This window comes from Blennius ocellaris (assembly GCF_963422515.1).
Source record: "Blennius ocellaris genome assembly, chromosome: 4".
Taxonomy (NCBI): domain Eukaryota; kingdom Metazoa; phylum Chordata; class Actinopteri; order Blenniiformes; family Blenniidae; genus Blennius; species Blennius ocellaris.
Window position 1 is genome coordinate 6,549,469 of NC_137653.1, and position 27,446 is coordinate 6,576,914.

A 27,446-nucleotide genomic window follows, 5' to 3' on the forward strand; every position below is an offset into this window, starting at 1 on the left:
TAGACACACCCGTACAGACATCAACACGAGGGGTGTGACAAAGAGCATTTGACAGAGCAGAACCTTAAAATGTTGATTGGTGATGCACGTTGCTGGTCGGGAGCGTTGGGCTAACACTCTACATTTCTGCTTGAATAGTTCTTTCTGCTTGACTACAGGTTGACTGTGGCACCATTTCTAAACAGGAAATGTCTCGCTTCACAAGATGACAAGAGCGATTGATGTTTCTACGGCCACCAACAACAGCATAAGAGTCCCTTTGATTGAAACGTGACAAATTTGCCCCTGTTGTTGTAAAACACAACAAATATATACCGCAGAATACTCGGAAAAAGAAGACTTACATCAAGAAAACACAAAAATGTGGCCAGAAAAGACAAGCCACACGTACACCGGATACACCCAAGTTAAACTCATGTACAACATCACAGTGCGAAGTGGGTTTGACGTCAAAAAGAAAAAGAAAATGTTCTCTGTAGTGCATCTCTTTGCAAGCATAAAGCTGTTTGCTCCTTTTTTTTTCTTCTTCCTTTTTTTCAACCGCAAGATAAAAACCCTCATCCAAGTCATGATCTCTGAAGGACACACTACCTTTGTTTACAGTAAAAATCAGGTTACAGGGCCTTACTGGCCTGTAGAATGACTGGAGTTACTGAGCTGAACCAGCTGGACCGGACGACTCAGTTGAGATGCCGCATGACTGTGGAAATCTCTTTTTCCTTCACCTTGAGCACTCAGGGGGTTTCCACAAAGAGATAGACTGAAGGAAATAGGTTGGTACATGTCCATGGCGCTGAGCGGCTGTCATGACAGGCGAGCCGAAACTTACAAAGGAAGATCAGTCCAATTTTAACTGTGCTCCTTTTCTACATCACTTGTGGAGTTCACATGCCCTTGGCAAGTTTTCCAGCCAAATATGCTTCTCGTGGAAATGCTGTGACAAAGTGAGAGAAATGATACAAGATTCATAAGGACAAAAAGCTGAGGCAGGCATAGAGAAATAAGGACTTATAACGCTCACCTGAAAATGGACGATGTGGTGATCGGAGGAAAGTAGCTAACAGTTCTGCATGAGGATGAAATACAATGACGATAAGTAAAGCCTCAATTATCCTGTCAATATTACAAGATTCCACAAATATAGATACACCAAAATTTTTTTACAAGAAATGCACTGTCATGACATTTTGTACAAAAAGGCAATTTCAATGTTAACGGAGACCTTCAGTAAAACTAAACACAATCCTGTCAACCTTAGTTGTTTTTTTTATGTCTTTAGTGAGACCTGAAAATAATTATTCAAATAACAAAATATTGTGAAAATAATTTAAAAAAAAATACCGGACATTGCAAGTTAATATACAATCCAGTATAAAGTTGTTGTTGAATACCGCTGTTATATTTATTACATATGTAATTTGAAGATACCACGTCGTGCATAGTTTAAAACAAGCTATGTGTATTTAGATATTCTACGATAAAAATGAATAAACTCATTTAACACAAGTGTGTAAACTGTGTGAAAGTAAAATGCAGTGTGTTAACCTTTAATTGTGCATATCTGAATAAATGTATTCAGTAGAAGCAGATTTTCGATTGTGTATCATGTATACATGTTCAAATCCTGCTAATATTAGTATAATATGATGATCTTAAACCAATTAATATTATCTAACTGTTGAATTTCTATGATTTTTTACTTTTGAAATGTAAACTGTTTAAACACTTTACAATTAATAGATCGGCCTTTTGGTAACACATTCAAACTATAATTTACATTTCCTCATGCTACACCAAATTTCACTTTTACTGTAAATATGACATTTATACAGGCTACTTTTACAGAAGTTTGTTTCAGTTGTGAAAACACAAAATCAGTTCTTCTGAACCAAATTCTCAGTGATCTGAACTGAAATACTTTGAACTGAACCTTCAACATTATTTACTTTTGCAATTTGCTAAACCAATTCACTCTTTTTAAGCTTCACTTTGAACACAGTCACTAAACACACATCATGATACGTGTGTGTTGCAAAGTTGAAAACGCTGGTAACTAAAGGTGACCACTACTCCAACATATTGTTCACACGCCATCCATCTTCTATAAAATTCTGTTTTCTGTTTCATGAAATGTGTTTTAGATACTTGGAAAAATAGGAATAGGAAAGTATCTCACTGTAAAATTTTCTTTAGAAAGACATACTTCAATGCCCCCATGTCCCCATCCGTTAACTGTTAAAAAAACTAAAACATAATCAGTAATCAATGTAGAGAATGTAATGACTCATGTTAACCACCGTTGAGAACTTGTGCTCCGGCTGGGGACGCTCCGTCTTTGGCCGGTTGTCTGTCCCTTTTGGCTCTGATGTCTTCACTCCGTCTGGCTGCTGCTGAAGACGAGAAGCTGCTGGGAGGAAGGGGACAGATGTGTGGCTGTCACACTTAATAAAGTCAACTGCATAATGCTTCCAGCTGTTCTGGCAGGGAAAAAGAAAAAAGAATATCCCAGCATGCAAAAGATTAATGTTTCACAGTGATCCATTAGTGTACTGCAGCATGGCAGATGTCTGAGAATCACAGATAAGTTTGTGGCTTTATACATTTCCGGCGTTGTAAACTTCAGTCATTGAAGAAGAGTTTGCCAAGTTACACAGACTGCGCCTTCTGTTGTTGCTGCTGAGGCAAAGTTCAGCGCTCAAAGGTGCTTTCACATTAATTGCTCAGAATTTTGACATTGATATTCTTACTTTTTGTCCCATATAGAGCTCCCCCAGATGCTGTGGATCTCAGAAAACACAACATTTTGGAAACATGCCAGTTTCTTGCTGCTTTAATAATCCTGCAGGCTGTCATTGGCCCAGAAATACGAGTCCTCTCGCACTTACCTGGAAAACTTCCTTGGCTGGTACTGCACGCACTGTCCTCCACCTCAGAGCTGTACACAAATGAGTCTTTTTTGACTGGCGTGACACAAGATAAGCTTTCCTGGAAGAAGGGTACAGGAAGTTTAGGATACTGTCCCTTATACCAAAGTGTGCAACAACGCAAAACAGGCAAAAATATTCCTGACAAACAGCTTCATACCATGACTAATGTGGTGCATGTAATGTTTAAAAATCAATAAATACATATATGTCTAGTGCAACACATTTCTAACCGGTCACGATTGAATTATGTTAAAAATCACGAAGCCTTCTCAGTCTTTGCTTCAATTTGTTAACATACATGCATACAACAAATTGATTATTGATCACTGGTGCAGCTCACTTGTCTGAAGGTGTGACAATCGTGAACGCACTTCGGTAATAGCTCTACTCACCATTCCAGTTTCGTACTCCTCTTCAGCTTCGTGTTCTTCCACAACACTGGCGAAGCTGCTGGCATTGGAGGAGGAGCGGGACAGGTCCTGAGCCTCGGGGATAGATGGCGCTCTACAACACATGGACAAACTACAGACCTGGGTCACTCTGCACTATATCATCCAAAATGTTTGATAAAAAAAAGAAACTGTAAAATAAATCAATATTTAGGTGGATATTTAAAAAAAAAAAAGTGAATGCTCAAATCCCTCCCCACACAAGGAATTAACCTGAACAAGTAACCCAAGAATGTAACAACAATGATACTGATATAATAATACTGTGCCTTTAGGAAAATATATGTCAAAATGCTTTAAATACCTTTAAAAATACAAGACTGTTAAAGAAAACGAGGTAAGGACACAAACAACAAAGCGAACCGATTCGCGAAAATAATCACCTGTTCTTTGTGGCAGGGAATTCAGGAGAACTGTGATTGGAGGAGTTGTCTGACTTGTTCTCTTGTGAGAAGAAGCTGCCGTCTGGCGTCCTCTGGGTGCTGGGTGACACTTCTCGGCTGAAGGACAGGGGAGTCCAAACAGGAAAACAATGAGTCACTTCAGACCGTCACCGACCAACTGCTGACAGGCCTGCTCACAAAAAGCAACACACTCCAGTCTTTCCTGACATAAAATTGAGCCTGGTTCCACTTCTGAGTTTCACAAAAGCAAAACAAAAAAAGGGGAAACATCATTAAGCAATTCCCGAATTTGTCTGCTTCACTGTGCATGGTTCTAATCGCCATATTCTTCATTTTAATGTCCTTGCTTCCATCTGCTGCCGCACAGTTCTGTCTGCACTGCCCACTGCCTGTAGAACAGCTCAGATCCATCCTCTCACCTCCTCTCTTGGACCTCCTGGATGTTCTCGATGCCAATGGCACTACTACGACGGGAGCTGAAGGGCCCAGACTTTTTCCTGGTTGGGCTTTTCCCAGGAATGATCAGCGACTGACAGTGGGCAGGGAGAGCAAAGTGAGAAACGCGTTTTGGGGAGAATATACAGTTCACAAGATTTCCTTGACAATCTTGCATATTTCCACGTCTTACACAAAAGTAAATTTTCACTCTGAAGGCAAACAGTCGGGAGAATAACAAACTGTCAAATGTCTGGTACATATTTCTAATTTGGGATGCTGTGTGATTCATGCATGTGTGACTGTGTACAGAAGTGGGAGTTTGTTTATAATCTACATTTTCAAAATGTAAAGCTGTTCATCTACAGTAATAAGTGTCAAACAGAAATGTAATGTGATGGGAATGGATTCATGCATGAAGCCTTCGTTTGATGAAATGCAAAACAAATTCAACAAAACAAAGCTTTCATTTAAAATCATGTACGAAACATAATTTAAATGACACCAAGATTTACAGGAAGACCTCATTTTATATCGGATCATTCCTTATTAGCCATAAAACAAAAATGCTACCAAAAAAATTGTTGGAATGAATGAAAAGACAGTTACCACTAGTTATACGTTACCATTATAAATAAACAATTTAATACCTGGCAACCTCTCACAAATGCACATTTTAAATCTAAAAACAGGGCATCTGTAGTAATAATGCATTGCATAGATGTAATAGCAAAGAAAAAAAACACTTGTAAACAAGAAGTGAGAATATACATGAACCTCTTCTATTGTTCCTATCCCTATGGCACTGCCGCGGCGTCCATATTTACTGGGACTTTTCCCTGGGACAAGCAATGACTGAGCCACACAAGGCAGGGCAGGGGAAGCAGAGAGAAAGAGAGAGAGGGGGTGATAGATTGAAATAGCAAGAAAGGGAGGGAAAAGAACAAAAAAAAACATATCATAAGATCTCATGCGCACAGCACAGAGTTTAAACGCAAGGTGAATCGCAGCTTAAAAAGCGGCTTGCAGCATGATCTGGTACATAAGACATGGTATTGAGGAAATATAGAGAAGCGTTATCGAGGGAACAAAAAGCAGACTGGCTCCTAACATAGGAGGTGCACACAGCGGGAGGTGGGGTGGCGTCGAGGAAGCAGGCATGCAGTTTCTGCCCTGAGGGATACAAGTCGGTTTAGTGATGCATTCAGAAGATGAACTAAGGGCAAAACAGGACCAACACACAACCGGAACAAGCAACTTTGTAGAAAACTTAGTTCTCACAGAAGTGGGGTTAATTTAGTTCAGAGGTTCTGAAAGTGTTGGAGGATGCACTCTTTCACAGAGCTTAAACAACATTGTTCCCTAAAGGTTATTGACATTAACTGGTTAAATAAAGAAGACAAAAAATAGTATACATTGTTTCTTGCACTTATGGTTTACAACAAATGTGATGAATATGTGTGTTTTCACAGATTAATTCATTGTTTTATCCTTCACACATCAAAAAATTTATGAGAAAAATCCCTTTAGGGAAACTGCATCTCTTTTAGCTTACCAACAACCCCCCGGGGTGAGGGAGGATGCTCCAAACTTTGAGAACCGCTGGTTTATTTCAAAATGTGTGCCGGTGGTCAAATTCAAACCTGCAACAAACTTTGGAAAAGCTGAAACATAATCAACCCCCATTTCTGTGTGAGAGAAAACAAGCGGGACAGTGAGCTGTCTTTCATTCATGGCTTCTTGTGTCATGCTTCTTCTGGAGCCACACATGCACAGGGCTGCAAGACGGGGAGGCTGTAACATTGGAAGGATGAAAACGGTCATGACGAAGCACAGCGAGGAGGGAAGGACGGGAGGGAGTCTGGGTAGTCATACAGCTATGATATCGAGCTCACTTTATTGGGCAGGAACACTAAACTGGGACTCACAAACAATCAACCAACGAGTATTAACGAGGCGATGATAAATATGCTTTTCACAATGGACTTCATTTTTCATTATCATGTTAGGAGTTTGATGCTCTGTGAGGCTATAAAGAACGGATGACAATGAATGAATGCTGCTGAGTTTCCAAACGGGAAAAAAAGATTGTTAACAGGAAAACTATGAACTGTAAGTGGAGGAGGGAAAAAAAAAAGCAATCAGTGAAAGCTACTTTAGTACAAAGCAAGAGTGAATTTAAAATGTCAGGAATGAAAGTGAGTGCTTTGACGTTTGCATATTAATGAAAGGGAAGTGCTAAAATGTTCCAACAGTAGTAATTTCACTGAAGTGCTGCTGAGGAGAAAGAACAGGAGTTTCCTGTGTGTCGTGACCACTGTGCGACCCGTCCACTAGTGCCTGGATGCGTGTGTGAGTTTGGCACAACCAAAAATGGGCTACTTACAATCCCTGGGGTTTTGGGGCTCTCTGCGGGATTGTGGGTAAAGCTGCCACTGTGACTAGTAGAGACTGTGTGTGACTTCTTGTTACTGAGGCCCATGGCGTCCATAGACTGGCTTCTGCTGCGGATGACCCGCTACAGAGAGAAATAAGGAGATGCTGTCAGTGGATCCACTGGGATATTATGTGGAAACGCAACACACTGACCGATATTCCAAAACCTTGCATACTATATGTAAAGCTACAACTGAACTTATCTGAATTAAGTCACTTATTTATGCTTCTAAATAAGCCTAGCCTATCGTATGTGGTATGTTTTGTATGCTGAGTGTACACGTACCACAAAAGGATCTGTGCCTTTGCTTTCAAGTACATGCTAAATTAAGCACATTTTGTCGATTTAAATTTGGCATGAATAAGAGTTTTGCAACATTATACAGCAAATTCTTCCAATATGATCATTGGGTATGTGTTGAATATACCTCAACCATATAGGATAGATACACCACCTCCGCTGCATTAACACCAGAAGTGGTTTAATGCAAACGATAAGCGTTGAGGGCTTAAACACTGAGGCAGTGCAGGTCAGTTGTCATACGCAGGAGGTGGTGTGAAAAATGTGTGGTTTCACAGGCGATCAAAGAAAGGGAAGGCTTGCACAGAAGGAGGACGTAGGCGTGTTTTTATGTCAGCTAACTTGCCATTAAACACAAGAGAGTCTGTTTTTTGTGTCATGAGACACAGCAGAAAAAATTCAGACTGATTAAGACCATTAAGACCCAGCAGGACAGTATGTAGTCCATACATCTAGGCAGAGGTATCGACAGAAGGAAGCGCAGAGAGGAGATCTTTCCAGATGTGACTGGAGAAGTTGTAAAAGAGAAGTGAAAGAGGAATGTTTTCAAACAGTTGGAGTAAAAGAAAAAAGTTTTTCAGCAAGAGCAAATCGATGCAGAGGGAGTTTATGGAAATATGAAAGAAAAGGTGGATCTTTAGAAAGAGCAAAGTCAGAAAGACTGAGCAGAAGGCATAGTTATTATGTACCTGAGGGTGCAGCGATAAAGGGAACATTTGACAAAAAAAAAACAAGTGACTGATGTAGAAAGAGGAGAAGAAGAGCAGCAAAGGAACGCTGCCCATGAGGACACATAGGGACTGCATCATCGGGCCTCTAATGAGGGGGCCATTAAATCGTTCATCAGGCACACAACAACACAGTTCCAACTGTCGTGCCTCCATGGCTGAGCCACGCTCCACCTCTAATGGTCATTGATGGAGCACTCTCTGTCAGAGCAATATGCCTTTCATACACAGCAGGACACTCACAGCTTCAAATCCACGCCATCAACAGAAAACACACTGGGTTCAGCAGTCACATCCAAGTGAAGAAAGCAAATGCCACAGGGCTGTTCCTTTGAGATACTGCTAATTCTCTATGGGTTTTTTTTCCATGTGTGAATACCCAGAATCCCAGCCAGGCGACAGGGGAGGGAAGGCATCCTCAAAGTTTCATCATTCATCACCATTCTCTTGTCATGCATGTGGAGTTGCAGATTACCGCTGCGCCTCATCAATATGAGAAATGACGCTGTACCTTAAAGGATTCAAAGAAGCCTCCTCCTCCTCCTCCTGCTCCTCCTCCTCCTCCTCCACCCCCGTTCTCCAGCTTATCTTCGTCTCCACCCAGGCCCATCATGGACTGACTGTTGATGTGAAGCTCCTCGTACAGCGTTTCCAAAAGGGCTGACCGCGTTCGCTCCTGACAACCACACCACTGTCAGTATAGAGGTTTACGACCACACATTTCAATAACGAAAAAGCAAACCTAACTCAAGTAATAATGCAATTTTAAACTGACGTATATGAGTGACAGTATAAATGAGACTGTTTGTTTTGCGTTGTGGCTGCCATCTGAGAATAGTTGCCACTTCTTATCGTGAATACAGCCAGCAGGTTGACTGTCTACACAAACAGGTGTGTTCTCTGCTATGCTATGCACACATGAACATGCACACTAAAATCATTCACGCTTCGGTGTGAACCTTACCTCCAGTTTGGCAAACTTTTCAGCTTTGTAGCACGCATACTCTGCATTGATGAGCTTAGTGAAGAGGAACTCGTGAAACTCGGGGCCCTGAGGAACGGAAGGCAAAAAGGAGAAAGAAATTCAGAGCGAGTGAAGGTTTTATGATGTCTGTGTGTAAAGGCGAGCTGTGTTCATTTATTTTTGTGACCACTGACCTTTTTGAAGATTGCCGGGTCGGGTAGAGCAGGTCCAAAGAAAGGCACATCATCCCTGGCTGTCACGGACACCTGGAAGATAAAGCATTAAAGCAATACATCTCCTCGGAATGACACCAACTGATGCACTTTTGACTATGGAAAGCCTCAAAGAAAGAATGCCAAAGAATGAATCATAGAATTGAAGTAGGGTTAAAAATGTCAATAGATACAAAAGTGTTGAACCAACCTTGTAGATAACATTGTCTGTGCATGCGTTCTCCACCTGCACCACTACATACGCATGCAGGAAGTTGGATTGGATCATGTCTGGTACAAAGGGTGTGTTTTCCTCCTGGAACACGATGGCTACTATGTCGTTGCCTATGTGCCTCTTCCTCTGCAGCTGGAGAGCAAAGATAAACAACACTAACAACAGTGGAAACAACTGAAATAGCCAGTTTGAGTGTGACAAACACAACCCTGTCACAAAATCACTTCCAGAAGTCAATTGTAGCTTCAGAAATTGAATGTGGGGAAAAAAAGTCTTGGCAGAGAGGTACGAGTATGATCCAAGAGTCCAAACTCTATAAGAAATATATAAATATTTATTTCAGGCTCCACTTCAGCTCCCACAAGAACAATTTGATGCTAATATCCATTACACATATAACATTAATTTGTACGTTAATGCAATGTATTATATGTCACTTCAGTCTTCTATCTATTATTTCTGATAATACAAAAATCAGAGCCATTATGGAAATACGTGAAGCTATTAATCAGTAAATGCAGTACACGGTTTATGCCTTGCAGGTTGGCCCAGTGCTATGATTGCTGAAATTTGTTTAACGCCAAAATTCATGAAGTTGCCAAAAGAACATTGAGGCAATTGGAAGACAGAGCACATGATCGGGATAAAAACTTTTTTATCCAGGAAATATCTTTTTATAACCGAAACAACCATCCAACAGTTGAGAATACCTTCTTCTGGTTCTGAAAGTTGAATATGTGATCTTACCTCATTGCCTGTTGAGCAGAAAGTTATACAGACCTCATCAAATGAAAGATACAACTGAACTCATGTGAACTCGACTTGTTATTTGATCCCATCTCGGCAGTCAACAGTAAATGTATTCGCAATGTGAATGGATAAAGAGAACAGCAAAATATATGCATTTCAGTGTTCCCTATCTCTTTTAACACAGTGTGGCCCAAATCCTACCAGTGCATGCGAGTGCAGGAAATATGCATCCGATTTTATTCCAATAACAAATGAGAATTTGATGATAAAGAAAAAAAAAAAAAAAAAAATACTCCCAGTTCAGACAAACCTGGCAAAAAATAGACACAAACCCTCCCTGTTCCTGCTCAGAAAACATTGTGATGTTCATTCTGCAGCAGCATGCATTATTGCTCCTCATCGCTCAGATTATTTAGCACACCGAGTACGTCATGCTTCACACCCTGCACGTTGTTGCTTCACACCCTGCTGACAAGTTTGTTAAGTGTTGCCCCTAAATTCACCTCCAGAGTTCACCAGTTGTTTGCACAGTACATCAAATATTTACCTGAAGATTAAGACAAGATGATAGTATTTGTATTTCCAGCAGGCGTTTAATTCCTTTACAGCCTCTGTCTGGTAACTCCTGTCTGCTTGTTCACATGAGAACAATCAACCATCTGTTTAAGGCTCTGACAAGTTTTTCTCAATAACTAACTGTTATAACAGTAGGGATAGACAATATTTGATTACAGATTAATATAACACAACTTAGCTAAAATGTGGAATGTGTTGATGCTAAATAATACATATTATATACCAAAGATTGGAAGCCATAGTCTTTTGAAATCAGCAACAAGTCAAGTCTCTGTGATACTTGATCAGTGGATTTTTCATGGAGAAAGACAGTGGGAATCAATGAAACATAGTTAATATAGCAAATTCAAGTCAGCCAGAGTGCTGTTTCACGGTCCTAGAGCTTAAAAGCTTGCTGCTTTGATATTTGCTCACAGAGAACACAGACAGTTGACTCACATTCATCCCACTTTCTCCATCCAGATGAATTGCCAAACTAGAGCCTCACCACAGATGCAAACACAACGAGTCAGAACTGCGCGGAATTGAGACACTTGATGCCAGTTATTGTAATGAAACCTGTCAAGTTAGATCGTACTCCGTCATATCTGTCAATATAAACGCAGTGCATCCAGAAATAATTTCATGCTGTTATATGTGCACCTTGCCTTGCTTTTTCTCGAGTTCCCCGATGAATCATCTCATGTGGGTGTTGTTTATGTCCTCTGTTTCTCTTCGTGCGTTATCAATATGGACCGTCTGTGCCGGGTTACTGTGGTAACAAAGTTCAAACCGCTCTGAGAGGCAGTGGAGAGCTGCTGAGGACAAATGCAGCTGACTGCAATACGGGATCAAAGACATGAAAGTCCTCAGCTGTAAACCAACAGACGGGCAACTTCGGCAGCAGAAAGGAACGCTGCAGATGTTGGTGAAAGAGATAGGAAATATATGTATTTCTAAAGAACAGGAGAGTAAGTAAGGCCTAACAGCCTCAATGCAAAACATAAAATACCAGTTTAAACACAATTTAAAATTCTTTTGGAAAATGACATCATAGTTTAGTATGAGCTCCAAACTCTACCTTTAAGCTCAGCACAAACAACAAGTGACTATTTAGCTGCTTGATCCTTTCTGCAAGTGTCATTGAAACCTGGTGAGAGTCAAGATTCCATAGTCAAAGTCCAGGCTTAATCTATAATTATTACATTGAAGTTACAGCTGAAACAGTTAAGAGTTGAATAGAGCTGTGATAATTGTGTGATGGCCAGAGATAGCAAGAGTATTTAAAATTCATGTTATGACAGTTGCTGCTTTTCTCCATCGCATTCTGAGCAAGTAAAAAAATCAGCCCATGGACAAAAATCATGCACTGATCACAGTGATTATACATATTTAACATAAGAATAAATTAAAAACGTAGGAGTGTGAGAACCTAAAGGATCAACATGTGGATGGTTTCAAGACCTAACCCATTCATTTGTGCTGCTGCTACAGGTTCAAGAAGGAGTTCCAAGGAGATCTTTCAACAACTAAGTTACTGTAGGTCTGTAAAATACAAATCAGCACAATAATACATCTACCCAGTCCCATCTGAATAAGGACGAAGGCAGGTCACACCCTGGAGAGGTCAGACGTCCATCACTGGACAAGTAAACAGAGGCGGCCATTTACACAAACAGTGAGACCTACAGGATGGACAGTTGACCTCAAATGTATGTTTTTTGTAAACTGTGAATGGAGATTGAAGTACCAGGGGAAAATCCATACATCAACATGGGGAAAAATGTGAAATCCTTAAAGAAATGCACCATTGTGAGCACATTGATTAATTACTGAAATGTCACTATACCTGCTGCGAGTCTCCTTCTGTGTAAGGCAGTTTGGTGGACACGTGAAACATAATCTCCTTATTATGGAAACCTGTGTAGACGGATTCTGTCCCAGTTTGCCCATGAGCGACATCAAGTCCACCCCGAAAACTAGAAAGGAAAAAGGTGAGAGCAGAAACAGAGGATTTGAGGGCATAAAAGTGAGGAGCAGCCAGGTGATGAAAGACCGAGGAGAAAAAGACAGGAGACGGAGGAGAGTAGAGCAGAGCAGTGAAACACAGGTGCGTGCTCTCTGAGCCCTCGGTCCATCCCTGCTCATTTATCATTGAAGGAATGCCAAGGGCACTTCTCCTGCCCACTCAATCACAATGTCAGCCACTCTACACATATCAGGACACTCTAAATCGCTTTTTCAGGCATTCATTTTAAGCCAACTCTGATCAATAGCAGAGTGAACGATGGCCTGCTCCTGACAGACGTTTGCTCGAGTGCCGTAGAAAGTAGCTGAATGTGAATAGCTGAAAACTTAAAAGTGGCCAAACCCTTTAAAGTCATGGAGCTCGATCTTCCGGCCCAGAAATTCCAGGAATTCAACAAAGGCAGGACTTTCCTCCATGTTTCCAAACAGCTCCTCCTCCGATGTCTGCGAGATGAAACCGAATGAGGTTTTCAATGACGAGTGACGCATGGGCTTCAAAAGCAAAGATTATCAGCAGCAGCCGCTATGAAGTGCACTCACCTGGCCAAACCTCTGATAAATAACTCCAAACTTAAAGTTGTTGCTGATTACGTGTTCATCAAAGGTCACAATGAGCCGCGATGCCTTTGGACGAAAGCACAAAGTTTCTGGTGACGTTTAACGCTGCGGAATAGTTTGTGAAAAGCACAGAGGAAAACAAGAAAGTGTGTCTGATGTTTACTTTGGGGTAGAGGACAGGGTAAAATCTGTCCACGTTTACTTCTTCACAAACAAGCTGCAATAGAAAAAGAAACTCCTTTAGCTGTTTCCACTTTAAACAATTCTTTAAACAAAATGAATCAGCACGATAAAACTGCTTACCTTGGCCATCTGGACCACGTTGGGGAACTCGGTAAGGCAGGAAATAGGAATTACATCGTGATAGGTTTTCATCTTTGTTCTGAAAGGCAAACAAGTGCAAAAAAAGTCAACCTGCGCCATTTTCTGTTCATAATCTTATGCAATCCTCCTGGTTTAATGGTTTCATTCTTGCTGCTTAACATTCATGCAGGTGCAGACAAATCAAGAGGGACCTCTCCTATAGCTGCGTCGAGGAAACAGGGGGGCTTAATAGTCTTTACACTTGATGGGTTTGAGCCTGGAAGGAGGTCAAACTGACATCATTACTTTTTAGGAGGTCACTGAACGATTCAAGGAGTGCAATAAATAATACACTGAAAACTGTGCTTCCGCCATGTGCTTTACAGTAATCCATGTCCAGAAAATCTTAAAAGTAATAGTCCATGGTGGAATTTATGAGTGACTGCAGATGAGAAGATGAAGTCCACTAAGCTGAGCCTCTCACATAACTAAATAGTGCACGTGAAGCTATATTTTTACGTTTCAGCTGTACGTATTGGACGAAACCCAGTTAATGTTAAATCTCAATGTTACTGGTTAAGTAACGGTAAAGAAACAAATTGGGTGAACTTTCATATTTGTGCAAAAAAAAAAGAAAAAAGATTAGGCTAGAGGGGAAAACCTGGTTACCATAGCTTAGCATAAGGAAAGTCCCTCACGCTGCAAGCAGCTAAATCCACCTCCCAGCAACCGCTAGGGATAATTAACCAAACATATTTTGCTATGGACTTTACAAACCCCTCCCTCAAACAGCAATTTCTGAATCATAGCTTAGCAAGCGTAACTAAGTAAACTAAGCCTGCCATGCTTTGGATTTCTCCACATGTTTAAACAGTGTGCGTGGAGCATGTGTATTTTAAGAGATTGCATTTTTGTCTTTTTAGCTTTTCCAAATCCAAAGGCATGAGAGCAAAAAAGATAAGAATGTAAATGCCTGATTTGTACGCCAAATTTACTGAATTACCGTATTGGTCCGGATACAAGAATTCTGTCTCAGAATCCCTGAATCAAACAGGAAATGCTCTTCAGCATTAGTCAATGTAAACAAAATGGGACAGATCAGTGATAGAGAATTCCACTGCGAATGAAAGAATTAGTCTTTGTCATGCTAAAAGTTGTCCGTATGATGTCCTGAAGCATAAAACTGCTCCGAAAGAGTTTTGGCAAACAACATGAAACAGCAAAGGAAAAGAGCTGTATGGAGCATGCGACTCCTTATAGTGCCGACATGTTAAAATGCTTTTAGTTCACATGTTTTCAATTCAACCCGTTTCAGTCGTCTATATTTGAGAAAAAAAAAACGTTTTGAAAATATTTGCTCTGAAAACCTTATTTTCAGACCAAGACGGCCATGTACTTTTTACAGTAGTGCCTAAACATACTTGGGTGTATCAATGTTTTTTTCTTTTGTTGTTTTTTTACAGGCCTGTTCTGAGGTAGCAGTGTTTTACTGCTCAGCGCAGTTTGTTCAGCCATGTTTTGTGACATTCCAAACAGCAGGGAGAAAAACGTTCACTTCAATGGAAACTCTGCAGGACGTGAACATCGGTTCACAGGAAGTAGCGAGAATACCCTTCAGTCAAATCGGCCTCAAATAAAACGGATGGGGAAATAAAGGCACAGCAGCAACAATGACTTAAATTGTCTGTAAAGTCATTGTACTGTTGGAATGTTCCTGTGCGCCCCTCCGCCTCACAGCTATTTCAAGTGTCGACACTGTTTTATTCTCTGGCTGCTCATGGAATTCAAATATACAAATAAATCTACAATAAAGCAGAAATACAGAAACCTACAACTGAATTGACATTCGGTACAACAGCACTCCCTCTAGTGTGATATTGTTGAAGTAATGCGATTAGTTCGGTCTGGATAGATTCATGCTGTGACTAATAAATTTGTAGGAAATGAGCTGCTGTTCATCTTGTTCCATTTACTGTAATGTGAAATGTGCAACAAGCTAACTGGAAGTGTCAGTTTGACCGACGGTTGCCCTTCAATTTATCATTATGTTCCATTTCCACAGCAGCCACATCAAATGTTTATGTTACCACTGTAGGGCAGAAAATAAGCGCATTGTGTTAAGGGGCATTTTACAGATTTTCATGCACAGGGAGTATAGGCATGCTGCTCAAGTCCCCAGCAGATGGGAATAAAGAATAGCCTGTGTTGATTTAAATCTGTACATGTTGTTTCAAGTTATTAGGATGTTTTAGATTTGTGGTTTGACAAATGAATTCTTAGGAAACAGCTTGCCAGGCATTATAATGTAATAACGACTCAAACTCATTCAAACTGTCCTTAGTTTGACCAATAGAAGCAAATAGCATCACGGCGGTCAGGGGCTTACAAGCTATTTTTGATTATTTGGATGATTTGATTATTTGGAGCTGCAAAAACAAGACACAACACCCTTTAAAATTAAATATATAATTTTGTTTTTAACAAGAAATTAAGGTGTAGTTCATGTAGGTGTTTAGGTAGATTGAGATTTTAGCAATTTCAGCAGTTATATATATATATATATATAATTTTTTATTGTTTTGTGTACTTTTTAAAATTTTTCAACGTATCAACCATTTTGTTTACTTTTTAAAGCTATATTTCATTTTTGGGGAGGCTGGGCATTTTAGATTTTATAGTGTTCTTAGCATCTTGATTTAAAAAAAAAAAAAAAGATCCATCTCAGCCGCTTAGTCCTTTTAATTTTGGCCTTTGTTGTTTGCTCATTTTCCTCCGGCATCCATTGCAGTGAAAACACGACAGTTGAATGGCAAATTGTTATTTTTTTCCCCCTTCAAGACTTCTTTATTTGTATTTATTAATGGATTAGTTAGTCATGATAAGCTTACTGAAACGTGGGATTGGAAAAGATTACTCATCTTAAATAAAAAGCAGAGAGCAGACATGATGCATATTTTTAGTTGACAAACTCGTGAAACATTATTTTGTGTCACATTTGTCACCTTGAACAAGAGTCCCTTTGAAAGATTGTCTGCTGTGCAACAAAATATCAAGTATGATAAAAAAAAAATCTTTATTTGAGTGTACTTTAGTGGATAGCCGCAGGGGGCCACTACATGAATGCAGACCCTTGAGTTAGCCATTGTCACACTTCTTCCCACAAAAATGACAAAATAGGAGATATTTCTTTCTCCCAGAGCTGTGATCCGTTCAATTCATCCAAATATTATTACTGATGTGCTGATATTCAGTGCTACAGCACAGCGCTCATGTTTAAAAAAAAAAAACCCACGGGCATCAGTGTGATCGTTATGATACAGTGTTGAGGTTCGGATTAAGAATTAATTAGCGATTACGCCACAGTGCTGTAATCCAATACTGATTAGATCATATCCTATCCTACCTCGCCACTGACACACACGCATTGTCGGCCGTTATGAGTGTCGTAACTATAGTTCAAACAGCTATGAGGTGATACAGTTATATTGCTGTTATATTATACCTACAAGTCAGCAGTAAGACTGTCTCTCATCTCCAAACAGATTCATATGAATAAACCGTTGTAAACTTAAATAGGAGTTAAATATCAAACGTACTGTCAACAAATGTCTGTTTTAATGTTTCCATGGTGAAGCAAATGCAAGGTGCTTCAAGTTTCGCAGACAGAAGTTCCTTTAACTGACATTCATGTTCACCATGGATGTCAAAGCAGCCTCTGTGTGACTTTCTGTTTATTCACAGGCTTCTGTAGAGAACAATGACAGTAATTTGTAAATATTTTGAAACACAATGTAATCTAAGAAAAATCTAAGACAACTTGTTTAAATAAGAGAAATAGTAAAACAGTGAGTTAATTGGCAACAACAACCAATTTAAACTACAATAACCCATATAGGACACTCACTAAACTAGTTCTACATTAGTACATTAAGTCAGTATAAAAATGCACTATTACATACAAAGTGTACGATCAAATTTATGGAAAAGTGGCAAAAAAAATCCATGATAAAAAATGACATTATTGAGAACCATAATCCTGCAGTACGACATGGTATCTCCAGAAAACTACGCTCAACATGACTTACTAGACCGATTCACAGTGTTAGGTAATAGATAGTGGTACTTGCACAAGTTTTCTGTAATGATAGTGTTTGAACACAGTAATTCAGATTTTTTTAGACAAATTCATTAATCAAGTATTGCCAGGATGATGCTTCGCTAAAGCAAAGAGGCCAAACACTATGGAGTTCAATAAATACTATCAACATATCACCTATCTCAAAAACAAGTGCAACGTATTTGTCCTTTATTCTCATATTTCTTTGAGATTATACATTTTGAAGAAAATAAGAAGTTGACAAATATGGTCACTTTTCCCAGTGATGGGTTCAAAAGCTAAAAACTCATTTAGCAACACAAAAAAACCAAGGAATGAACAATCTACAATGTTTATATACACACACAAAAAAATGTTTTTTTAAGGTGTGTGTGTTTTTTGAAAAAAATTAATAAATAAAAATAAATAAATACATTTTAATGATCCCGTATTTGCTTTTCGTCTAACTTCATATCTGTGTCTGTGGCTGCACGAGCTGGAGCGGGTGGGGTCACTGTGGGTGGTGCCCACACACTGAGAAAACACTGCTGAAAGGAAGAATTGTTGTGGGCTGCGAGACTGTTACTTCTCTGGGCACTTACCCACGCTGACGCTCCATTAACAAAGAGAGAAGGGGGCTATTAAAATCTGGAGTGGAGTCTCTTGGGCGCTAAAATTAATTCACAGGTTATACGGTACGCTGAGTTCCGCCTCTCTTCCTCTTGTCTGCCTTTAGCAGAAGGGGAAGGAGTGAGTGTGTGTGTGTGTGTGTGTGTGTGTGTGTGGGGGAGGGGGGGGGGGGGGGGGGTCTGACTGAGAGAACATTCGCTGGGGAGACGGTGGATGGGAGCATGAATCTTGTACTGCATGGATGAACACTGTATTGATTTTGGGGCACTTTTGTACTATTTAATATTGTGAACTCTCAAACAGAACCTTGTAAGTTACTGTTTACTGAAAGCCCATATAGATTTAGGTGAATTCACATTATGATTGGCACTACATACATTTCAGCCACAATTATCCAACATTATATGGTGCATATGATGTATATTTTGAAGGTCCACAACTTTGACACCCATTCAATCACATCATGTTACAGGAAGCTGCATTGTTCATATCACTGTGACTCAAACCCCATGTGCAAATGCATACAGAAAGCTTGAAAGCATTAGATTGTGTGAAATATGTGGGAAACACAAGAAGCTATATTGAGATTAAGAGAAAACCTGACAGGACAATGTTATTTGTTCCTGTGTGATAACAAGGGCAGACCTTTATATCCTCATTTTTTACAATAAACAGGTGGGAAAATAATGTTTAAATGTATCTATAATATAATCTGGGAAAGTGCTCACTGACCTCCGTGACAAAAATAATAAAATAAATCTCTCTCGAACAATAGTCATCTATACACATGCTTTCAATAGAGTAGATGGGAAAGAATAATGCATCACAGTAGTTTTTAAAGCTGAGGTTTCACAGATACAATGTTTAAATGAGCCAGAGAAAGGAAAGTTCATTCAGAGAGAAAAAACAGGAAAAAGAAAGAACCAAGTACAAAAGGCGAATGAGAAAGGCGCCGTAATAAAGAAACAAGCGAGAGAAACAGACAGAGAAATGGGAGCGGAAACAAGTCAGAGGATGAAGATAATAGGAAACTGTACCGAAGCATCAAGCGCAGATGCTCCTGATCCCCAATGACATCATACTTCATTGAAAAGACCAAGTGGCCCAGGGCGGCATCCATGGTGTAGTAATTAAAGTGTTCCTGGGGGCAGATGAGCGAAGAAAACTTTAATGCAAGGATGAATGCGCTTCCAGAAGCTGACAGTGGATGACACGATAATAAAAAGGCTGCAATAGGTTTGAAATGTGGGGTTAAAGAGAGCAACAGTCTTCTAATTAAGTAAACCGTTTGTTTAGCCGCCCTTCTTTTCTTTGCTCTTTAAGTGATTTTTATTTGGATTGCAGATTTGCTCAGTTATGCAACACTACATGATGGAATGGAGACAATTACTTTTTGGGGGGGTATATAGTCAATACACTTTGTACTGTATATACTTAGCATGTGATTTTGCGGGAGTGATGGAGGGGATTGGTGGGGGTCTACAGCCCCTCTGCTTGATGTATGGTGCCTTTTGTTAATTTATTTTTATCAAAGAAGATTAAAACGTAACTCCACCATGCAGTAAATACAGCTACTTCAAGCTGGTAAACACATGCTACTTTTAAACTCCTCATTATTATGCTTTCATTGACCCTTTTTTCATCCCTCCCAATCTCGTTTCTACACAAATCACACCCTGTATATACGATAGAGACTTTCTTTACGCACAGTGAGAGAGCACTTACATAATCATTGCAAAAGTTATGATCGACGATCTCTTTAAACACTTCAAATGTTTGCCAATTCAATTGTTTTATACTTGTAAAATCTTGTACATTGAAGTCATAATCATCCCCTAAATAAAATATCGATACTAAAAGAACATTGCAAACTTATATATTTCTAAAAGTAAGGCTAAATTGCTAATCAAGAGAAACTATTTGCTTTGTTAGTGCAATACACCTGAAGTAAATTCACAGATGATGACAATTCGTTATGGGTTTGTTGAAATGGCCCAATGTTGGTTATGCAGAGTCGCAGCGATTGCTGTAGATATCATTGAATCAACTGTACGAAACACAAATGAAAGGAGATTTCTTCCCGATGGCTCCAGGGAAGTGTGAACAATCACTGCTCAATGTCCTATAGTCAAGCTTTAGTTCTGACAGAGCAGATCCTCTCACATAATACAAATGGTTGTTCAATGGATGCTGTCAAATACGCACAATTTTCTTTAGAGGAAAAGCTTCGGCAATCAAAAAGGAGCGAGTACATTTTTCAAGTACACTAAACTAGGAAAAATCATCGATCCTTACCTTCCCCATAAAATTCTTTCTGTAAATCTTGGCAGTGCTGTTTGTCTCCAATTTGATGTGGGAGGTTGGACAAGGAGGCTGATCGGCCTCGGGGGCGTCTTTAGGCTCATGATTGGTGCCCTCGATCCAGTAGCCTCCAAACTGGGGCAACAGGATGAGCGGGAATGGACTTCTGCGGCCCAGCACCTGGTAGCGATGACAAGATAATAAGGTTGACTATCGATTCGTAATTAATAACCACTGTGTGGGAACACGGGCTGCATTGATTTCTTTGCTCTCGAGAAAGTGTGGTTCCTTTAATCGCTCCTATGATGTAACCTTTAGTTTAACAGAGTCTGACACACCGTTCAGTGTACGGAGTGTACGTTATATTGCATGTACCTCGTGAACGCTGGGATAAGGGATGTAGTCTTCCTCCGTCTGCACAAAGAGAAGAGACGATGAGTCAAACTGACAAACAGCTGCTTCGACTCATACTTTCAGTTTTGGTTACTCAAAGAAACACAACAATAGGCAGAGACAGTGTGACAGAATATTAACCATGAGTGTCATTCACTTCCACATAAATCATAATTACTCATTCTGAACACATGACATAGGTCACACAATCACCTCCCCCCCCCCCCCCCCACGCAAATACTGTGGCTGTATTGTGCAGTTTCTCCGGCTGCATCGCTCCTGCTGTAATTATGTAACGGCTGAGGAACCCGTTTAAATTCAGCCGTTATCCAGGTAGGAGCTTACATATTTTATAACCTGCAGTGACAAGGTGCTAAAACCTCTCATTATCAACCTGCGAAGGGGACAGCAACCTTTCTCCAAGAAGAAGAAAGCGATATTCTACTTGACACGAATGAGTCGGTGCGCGATAGTGGCTGCTAATGCACGCAGACACCAAACACATCATTAGACATTCTATGAAAATTCACCTCTCATTTTACCCCCTGATAGTTGTATTCACTTACTGTTGCCGTCGGCTGCTCTCCAGAAAGCATACCCTCTTTCAGTTATTCTCATGTCGTGATTTTCTTTTGACAAGACTACCTTTCAACAGTCCCAGCAGAGCGATTGTTGGACAACTCGTCCATGGATGAGATTTCAGAATTATTTTGAGAGAATAAATCCTGTACAATGTACTTTTACATATTACTTCTAATTGATATTTTATATATATCATATATCTAGTATATGTCCATATATATTTAGCAAAGTACAATAAATGTTTATTCTCTCACAAAGAATAGTTTTGTTTGTGCACATACTACTGCATGAGCCCCGCAGCTTGTTAACATGTCAGAGGGCGGACTTACATGATGCACCGGAACGCATCATTCAAAGCTGTCGGCGACAAAGCTGTCGGCTACAAAGCGGCGTTTTAACTTTTCAACTGCACATCCTATTTGTTTTCAGAAATACATTTCTGAAAACCGTATTCCTGAAGACCATATCTGAGCTGGTGCACGGTGCCCCACTGTTGAGTTTGCGGTCACAGCAAAATCTGCCACTGCTTATGTCTTGTGTCAAATATAGTTTTGTGGAAAATATACTTCATATCTTATGTTTTTGTGGAAAATATACTTAATAATCCTTCCAAATGTGTCAAATATACTTTGAAATCCAATCCTTCAAATCAAGAATGCTGAAATAAATTGCCGTGGATGAGTAGTACGGAATCAAATGGACAAGTTGTCTGGGGTTGCAGTTTTGTGGACGAGTTGTCCATTCAACCAGCAGAGTATGCCCTGACGTACTCTATTTAAGGCTACGTCTATAGGTCCCAGAAATGAGAGCATTTTTTCCCCATTTGTTTCACCATGTGAAAGTAAACGTTTCTTACAGCATTGCATTTCTGGCTTTTTTAGCTTCCACAGAGACATAACAGTCTCTAAAGAAAAAGTGAGACAATTGCCAAGCAATAAGATTCCAATCCTCTGAGGACTCTGTACATATATACACATGAAATTTTATTGCAATCCATTCTGGGGCATTTCACTTGGGATGGTGAGCTGACTGACTGGGTATAGATCAGGGATTCTCCCTCGTTTTAGTTCAGGGGGCCTAATGGATCCTAGTTTTATGTCAATTGGAGTGCACATATGAAAGAATAGATAAAATAATAAACGTAAAGAAGAATGAGTGGCATCTTTAAAGTGTCGCTTTTTTTCCGACGTACAAAATATGATAAAGAAGATGAAATGTCTTCAGAAATACACGTGCAATGTGAAATCTTATCATCCTCAGTCTTTTTCTTCAGAATAATGTTGCGGGCAAGTCTGTTACTTGGATGAATAAGTTGGTTTTCATTCTATTTCAGTAGCAACAAGGCAACTAGCCACGGTGCTGCATTGCTTTTGGGTATTGCTCAGTTCTAGGTCCCAGTGCTGGGTAAGGTACTCTGGCAATAACAGAAATTTTCCACACAATTACACATATTTAATGACTATATTTATTGTTTTTTTTTTCCTTCTTAATTTTGAAACATGGGGGGCAAATCTTGGAAAAAAGCAATCATATTTTGCAGTTTGTGGAAGAGAACAGGATATTTACATTAAATAGCATTTCAGAAGTAGCAGTATTGTCACGTTTGCTAAAAGTGATTATTATTGAGTTTTCAACCATAACTCTCAGTTCAGCTTAAATAAAAAAATTCTTAAACAAGATCGTTAATCTCTTGCTCTTTATAAGCTTTTGGTACTTAAACATTAACTGATGCTTTGGTAAATAAAGCAAAACTAAAATTGAAAGATTATCTTCAAAAAAAGTGCGAGCGTATTATCTTCAATCGGAAGATTAAATGCGCTTTGGTGCTCCAGACTAATTTTATTTGGTGGTAGGAAGGTAACAATGGCTCTTTTGATCATAAAGGTTGCAGATGCCTCGTTTAGACAGAGTTCTTTTTGAAGATCAAAAAACTGACAGGGTTGCTACCTTTGAGGGAAGTTGCAAAGAAAAAAAAGCTGACTCCACTATAGTTACATTTGTTCTGGTATCAAAAGCAGAACTCAAAATATGCCAATGCTCAATAAAACAGACTCAGATATATGCTGTGGCACAGCCGTGAAGAAAATAAATGTGTCTCTTCTCATTCCTGACTGTCAGCTTGTTTTGGTTACAAGGTCTTAGTCTGTTTTCACAGCAAGTCCACTCGAGCTAATTAATGAAAATGTAAGCTCCAGTAATATTTTTAGGTAAAGTGTGTTTATCTTGCTCTGTTACAGCAGACTCCACATATCACCATGAAACTTTCGCCCCTGCAGGATATTTCAAGACCAGAAGGAACTGGCTGTGCGAGTTTGCTGTGGACGGATTCGAATGTTGTGCTCACAGCCTTGACCTCAACTCCCGAGATGAATTGAAGCGCTGAGAGGCTGGACACATTGCCCTCCATCGGTGCTTTACCTCACTGACGCACTCGTCTCTGTTTGAAAATAAATCTCTAAAGCTCACTTCAAACATTTTGTGGAATAGATGGCCAGAAGTATTTGGCACTCTCACAGTGCCATAGTCATTCCAATTGTATTCAAGAGATAAATTCACCAGTCGCTAAAAGGTACTTTGCCAAATATTCACACTGGAGTGATTTTATTCTTTTTAATCAATGTTATCATGTGAAGAGTCACATTAACCATTCATGTTGTGCAGGGATATAAAACTTTCCTCTTCAAACCTAATGTTCTCTCTCCGTGTTTACCATGTAATAGACCACCAAACTGTACTCTTCCTTCATTCTTATTCAGCTGGGATAAATTCTGACGGGATCAAGTGCAGTGTAGCAGGTAAGTGTGAACACACGAACCAAAACATCTGCGTTGAGACTGCTCTGTATTTAGTCTCAGAATAGTTCCAGTTATTATCTGGTGCAATGCGAGTGTGAAAGTAATCACTCCATTCTAAACTACACAAGTTCATGATGCGACATGTAGAAGGGGCGTCCATATTGTTACAAATAAGCCCCGAAACATCATAGAGTATACAACAAAACTATATATTTAACATAAAATCATGGTGCAGAAAAGTGCAAAATTCCCCTGTTTGATAAGCTGCTCAAAGTATTTGCATAAACATCCATCATGTTTAACATGTTGTCATGCTCAGTGGTTATTAAAACAATGTGAAATGACAATGTATCAATCATCAATTTTGATGTGGATGTTGTTGCAACGCATATGAAAGCCCCCGTAAGGAGAGGATTTTTACAAAACTGATGTGAAGGGCTCTTACTTACTCGATACCAAATTCACATTATGTGTGTCCATTTTCATGAAGTTCATGCTTGTGTGGCCTTTCTGATTTGACCCCAGACCACCTGCCATAGCCAATAGTAACTGCATTAGCCTTTCCTGGAACCACAACAAGCCGAGGAACTGTGCTGCCCTCGTCCCTGTCGAGTCCTTAACTCAGCCGGTGAGTCTGTCTGCAAGCTGATAAGGAAAGGTTTATAACTCTGCCATTACGATGGCTTCACCAGACTGTGCCCTATGAGTAGATATGAGTATATGTGGGGATTTGCAACTCACTTTAAGGGGGGGTGGCAGGGAGCATCTCTGCTCATCCATTCTGAAACCCTGTGAGGAAAAGGAGAGAAAAAAAAAATGACAGGACATCGACAACATAGGTGAATTATTTACATAAGTGGATCACATGTTGGCGAAGAGAAGCATATTAAAGTGGTTTAGAGAGTGTGCCAGGACCCATAACACTGAATGTACAGAAGCAAAGTGCAAGGCAGTGAGTGTGACAAATAGTTTACAGTAATCAAGATCAATTGAACGGGAAGATGAAGTAAAAAGAAGCAATAACAGAGACTGAAGTCGATTAAAAAAAACACAAGCAGTGGTCAATAAGCACACAGATGGTGTTACCATTCCACTTTACAACAGCTATCATGAAGCACAATTTTTTATGAAGGTTGTCAAGTGCCAAAATAGAGCTTATCATCTACTTTAACTGTTTTTATTCCGCTGACTCGAAGCTACTGACACTTCCCAAAGCACAGAGAATGATGTGGAACAAAGCTTTCCTGATCATCAGCCCTTTTATGTTGGAAACCCTGTCACTCGACTTGAAACATATCAAATCAGATGCCCATTTGTGCTAAGGAAAAGGACTAAGGAAGATACATTAAATGGAAATTGGAAATGTTTTTTTTTTAATTAAAGATATACTCTGAGAACTGTTCCAGTGCCATTCTATCTCCTTCACCCAACTTTTGTACAGTTTAATGGCAAGTGTACATCACTCCCAATATAATGTACGATCATCTGAATCGGTGAATGTGCATAAAATAAAATGTATAGATAAAAGATTTGAAGGGCCTCACAACCTCTACTGATGTATATACATGTATGTTATATCTTTAGGTTTATGCACTGAACGTGCAGAGAGATAATTTGCTAACAACAATGCTTTTATTTATGTCTTCAATATTCTTTGCTTTCAACTAACATACACTGAAGCAGAACATGCATAATGGAAACCTACCGTCGGATTACAGACCATTGTTACACAGAAAGAAAGATTTAGTTTGATGGTACATGCATCCATGTTCAAAATGTATTCACATTTTTTTATTGGCTTATTCAGAATCTACCGTTCTGGGCTGTGCAACTGTGTAGTACATTGTGACCGGCTCCAAAAACAAAAAAAACAAAAAAAACCAACAAAAAAACCCAGCAGATTCCTACAAATCCACCTCAGCATATTAAAAAAACTTCACACATCTGATGATGCAAACAGCTGTGAAGATAAAACACAAAAGCTCTGTTCAACACATCGAGGAGAATAGGGTTTCTTAAGACAGCTTGATTCTTTCTGCTGCATAAGACACATTAACGACAACAACATGAGAACATGGACACACAGAGAGGTGTTGCAAGTAGCCGAGTTGCATAAAAAAAAAAAACGTAGCAAGAAAGGCAGATCAACTGGAGTCTGGAAACAGAAGTTTGTGTTCAAAGTGAATAAAATTGAGAGGATCTAATTTGAATAAACCCTGCCAATCGAGATCAGAGTTGAAGCAGTGAGCACAGACGGCTGAGCTGGAAGACCACTGACAGTACCTGCATCCTCTCGATCATGGCAAAAAGGTCCGAGGTCTGGAGGAAAGAGTTGACACAAATCCAAAAACAGAAATGGGTTTGATCATCTGTATGAATATGCTTGCTTTGTGGTATTCATCCTTCCTCCATCTCCGCTTAGGTTAAAAAAAAAAAAAAAAAAAAAATGGTTGTGCTTTCTCAAGCACGAGACCTCCTGTTGGAATCTCTGGCACAGTCTAATTCTTTATTTCACTATGACAACACTCCCTAACGCATTCCCCCCACCTCACTTGACACTGTTCTCGCCGAGCTGCTATTTAATGCCAAGAGAATCGCTCCTCCACACTTCGAGACAAACACACTGTAAACAAGTAACTCTTTAGGGGGAAATGAGCCTCGCGGCTCCATGGTGCATCTCTCTGTTGCTAAAGCCAACCGCTCATCTGACTGCGCACAAATTAGCTGGAAGATTTTAAGTGCGTGTGAGCACAATGTGGGAATGAGACGCACTCATTTAATCTAGGACTTATGAAGCAACAGGAAACTACAGCATGAGCGAAGAGAGAGAAGGGAAAAAAAAAAAGGATCTACTTAGCCGGGCAACTTGGTTATAGTGAGACCACTGATAATAGCACGGCTCATTAGACAAAAGGGCTTCACAATTTTAATTACAGCTCCACCACTCACTGTTACAGAGCATAATTTACTGTTTTGTCCAATTAGCAAAGGCAGTGGTACAGGTTGAAGTAAAAGAAAATACCCTCAGGCATGCAACTTTCATCAGCATAGGCCACATTGAGGTTTTTTTTTTTTAAAGCAGCTTCAACCAGAGATGATGCAGGAGGGGTTTGCCAAGGGCCCCCCGACAGAGGTGCATGTTGTAGGGTGATCTCACTGCACACTATGTAACACAGGCGGACTGAAGTGCCAAGATGATGTTTCCGCATGACAACCTAAATTTACTGAGGGGCACTGCAGGGCTTGCAAAACACACACACAAAACCACGGGAAAGCACATGTACGACAACACATTTGTAAACTCTCATCTACACATGTCATGGCCTATCACAGAACACTCACACAAATGCGCTCGCATTTGGAC

General features: G+C 39.8%; 1 protein-coding gene across 1 annotated transcript; it reads right to left on the minus strand.

Annotated features, from left to right (window-relative positions):
• Positions 1-706: 706 nt before the first annotated feature.
• rap1gapb (RAP1 GTPase activating protein b) lies at positions 707-24,871 on the minus strand. The gene is made up of 22 exons (XM_080494548.1): positions 24,824-24,871; positions 20,688-20,726; positions 20,307-20,492; positions 19,049-19,152; positions 13,286-13,364; positions 13,146-13,199; positions 12,965-13,048; positions 12,768-12,868; positions 12,246-12,375; positions 9,068-9,223; positions 8,839-8,910; positions 8,645-8,731; positions 8,192-8,356; positions 6,602-6,733; positions 4,993-5,070; positions 4,200-4,309; positions 3,760-3,876; positions 3,320-3,449; positions 2,886-2,985; positions 2,298-2,407; positions 1,022-1,066; positions 707-934 (listed from the first exon to the last, which is right to left on the minus strand). The coding sequence occupies exons 1-21, from the start codon at positions 24,860-24,862 to the stop codon at positions 1,058-1,060; spliced, it is 2,082 nt and encodes a 693-aa protein (XP_080350674.1). The 5' UTR covers positions 24,863-24,871; the 3' UTR covers positions 707-934; positions 1,022-1,057.
• Between the last annotated feature and the right edge of the window lie 2,575 nt (positions 24,872-27,446).

Excerpts from the sequence above, each read along its gene's own strand:
- rap1gapb (XM_080494548.1), bottom strand. The coding sequence starts at position 24,862 with ATGGATGAGCAGAGATGCTCCCTGCCACCCCCCCTTAAA. Across the intron at positions 19,153-20,306 it reads GAAAGAATTTTATGGGGAAG|GAACACTTTAATTACTACAC; the intron begins GTAAGGATCGAT and ends ATCTGCCCCCAG. Across the intron at positions 2,986-3,319 it reads AGGAGTACGAAACTGGAATG|GAAAGCTTATCTTGTGTCAC; the intron begins GTGAGTAGAGCT and ends CCCTTCTTCCAG.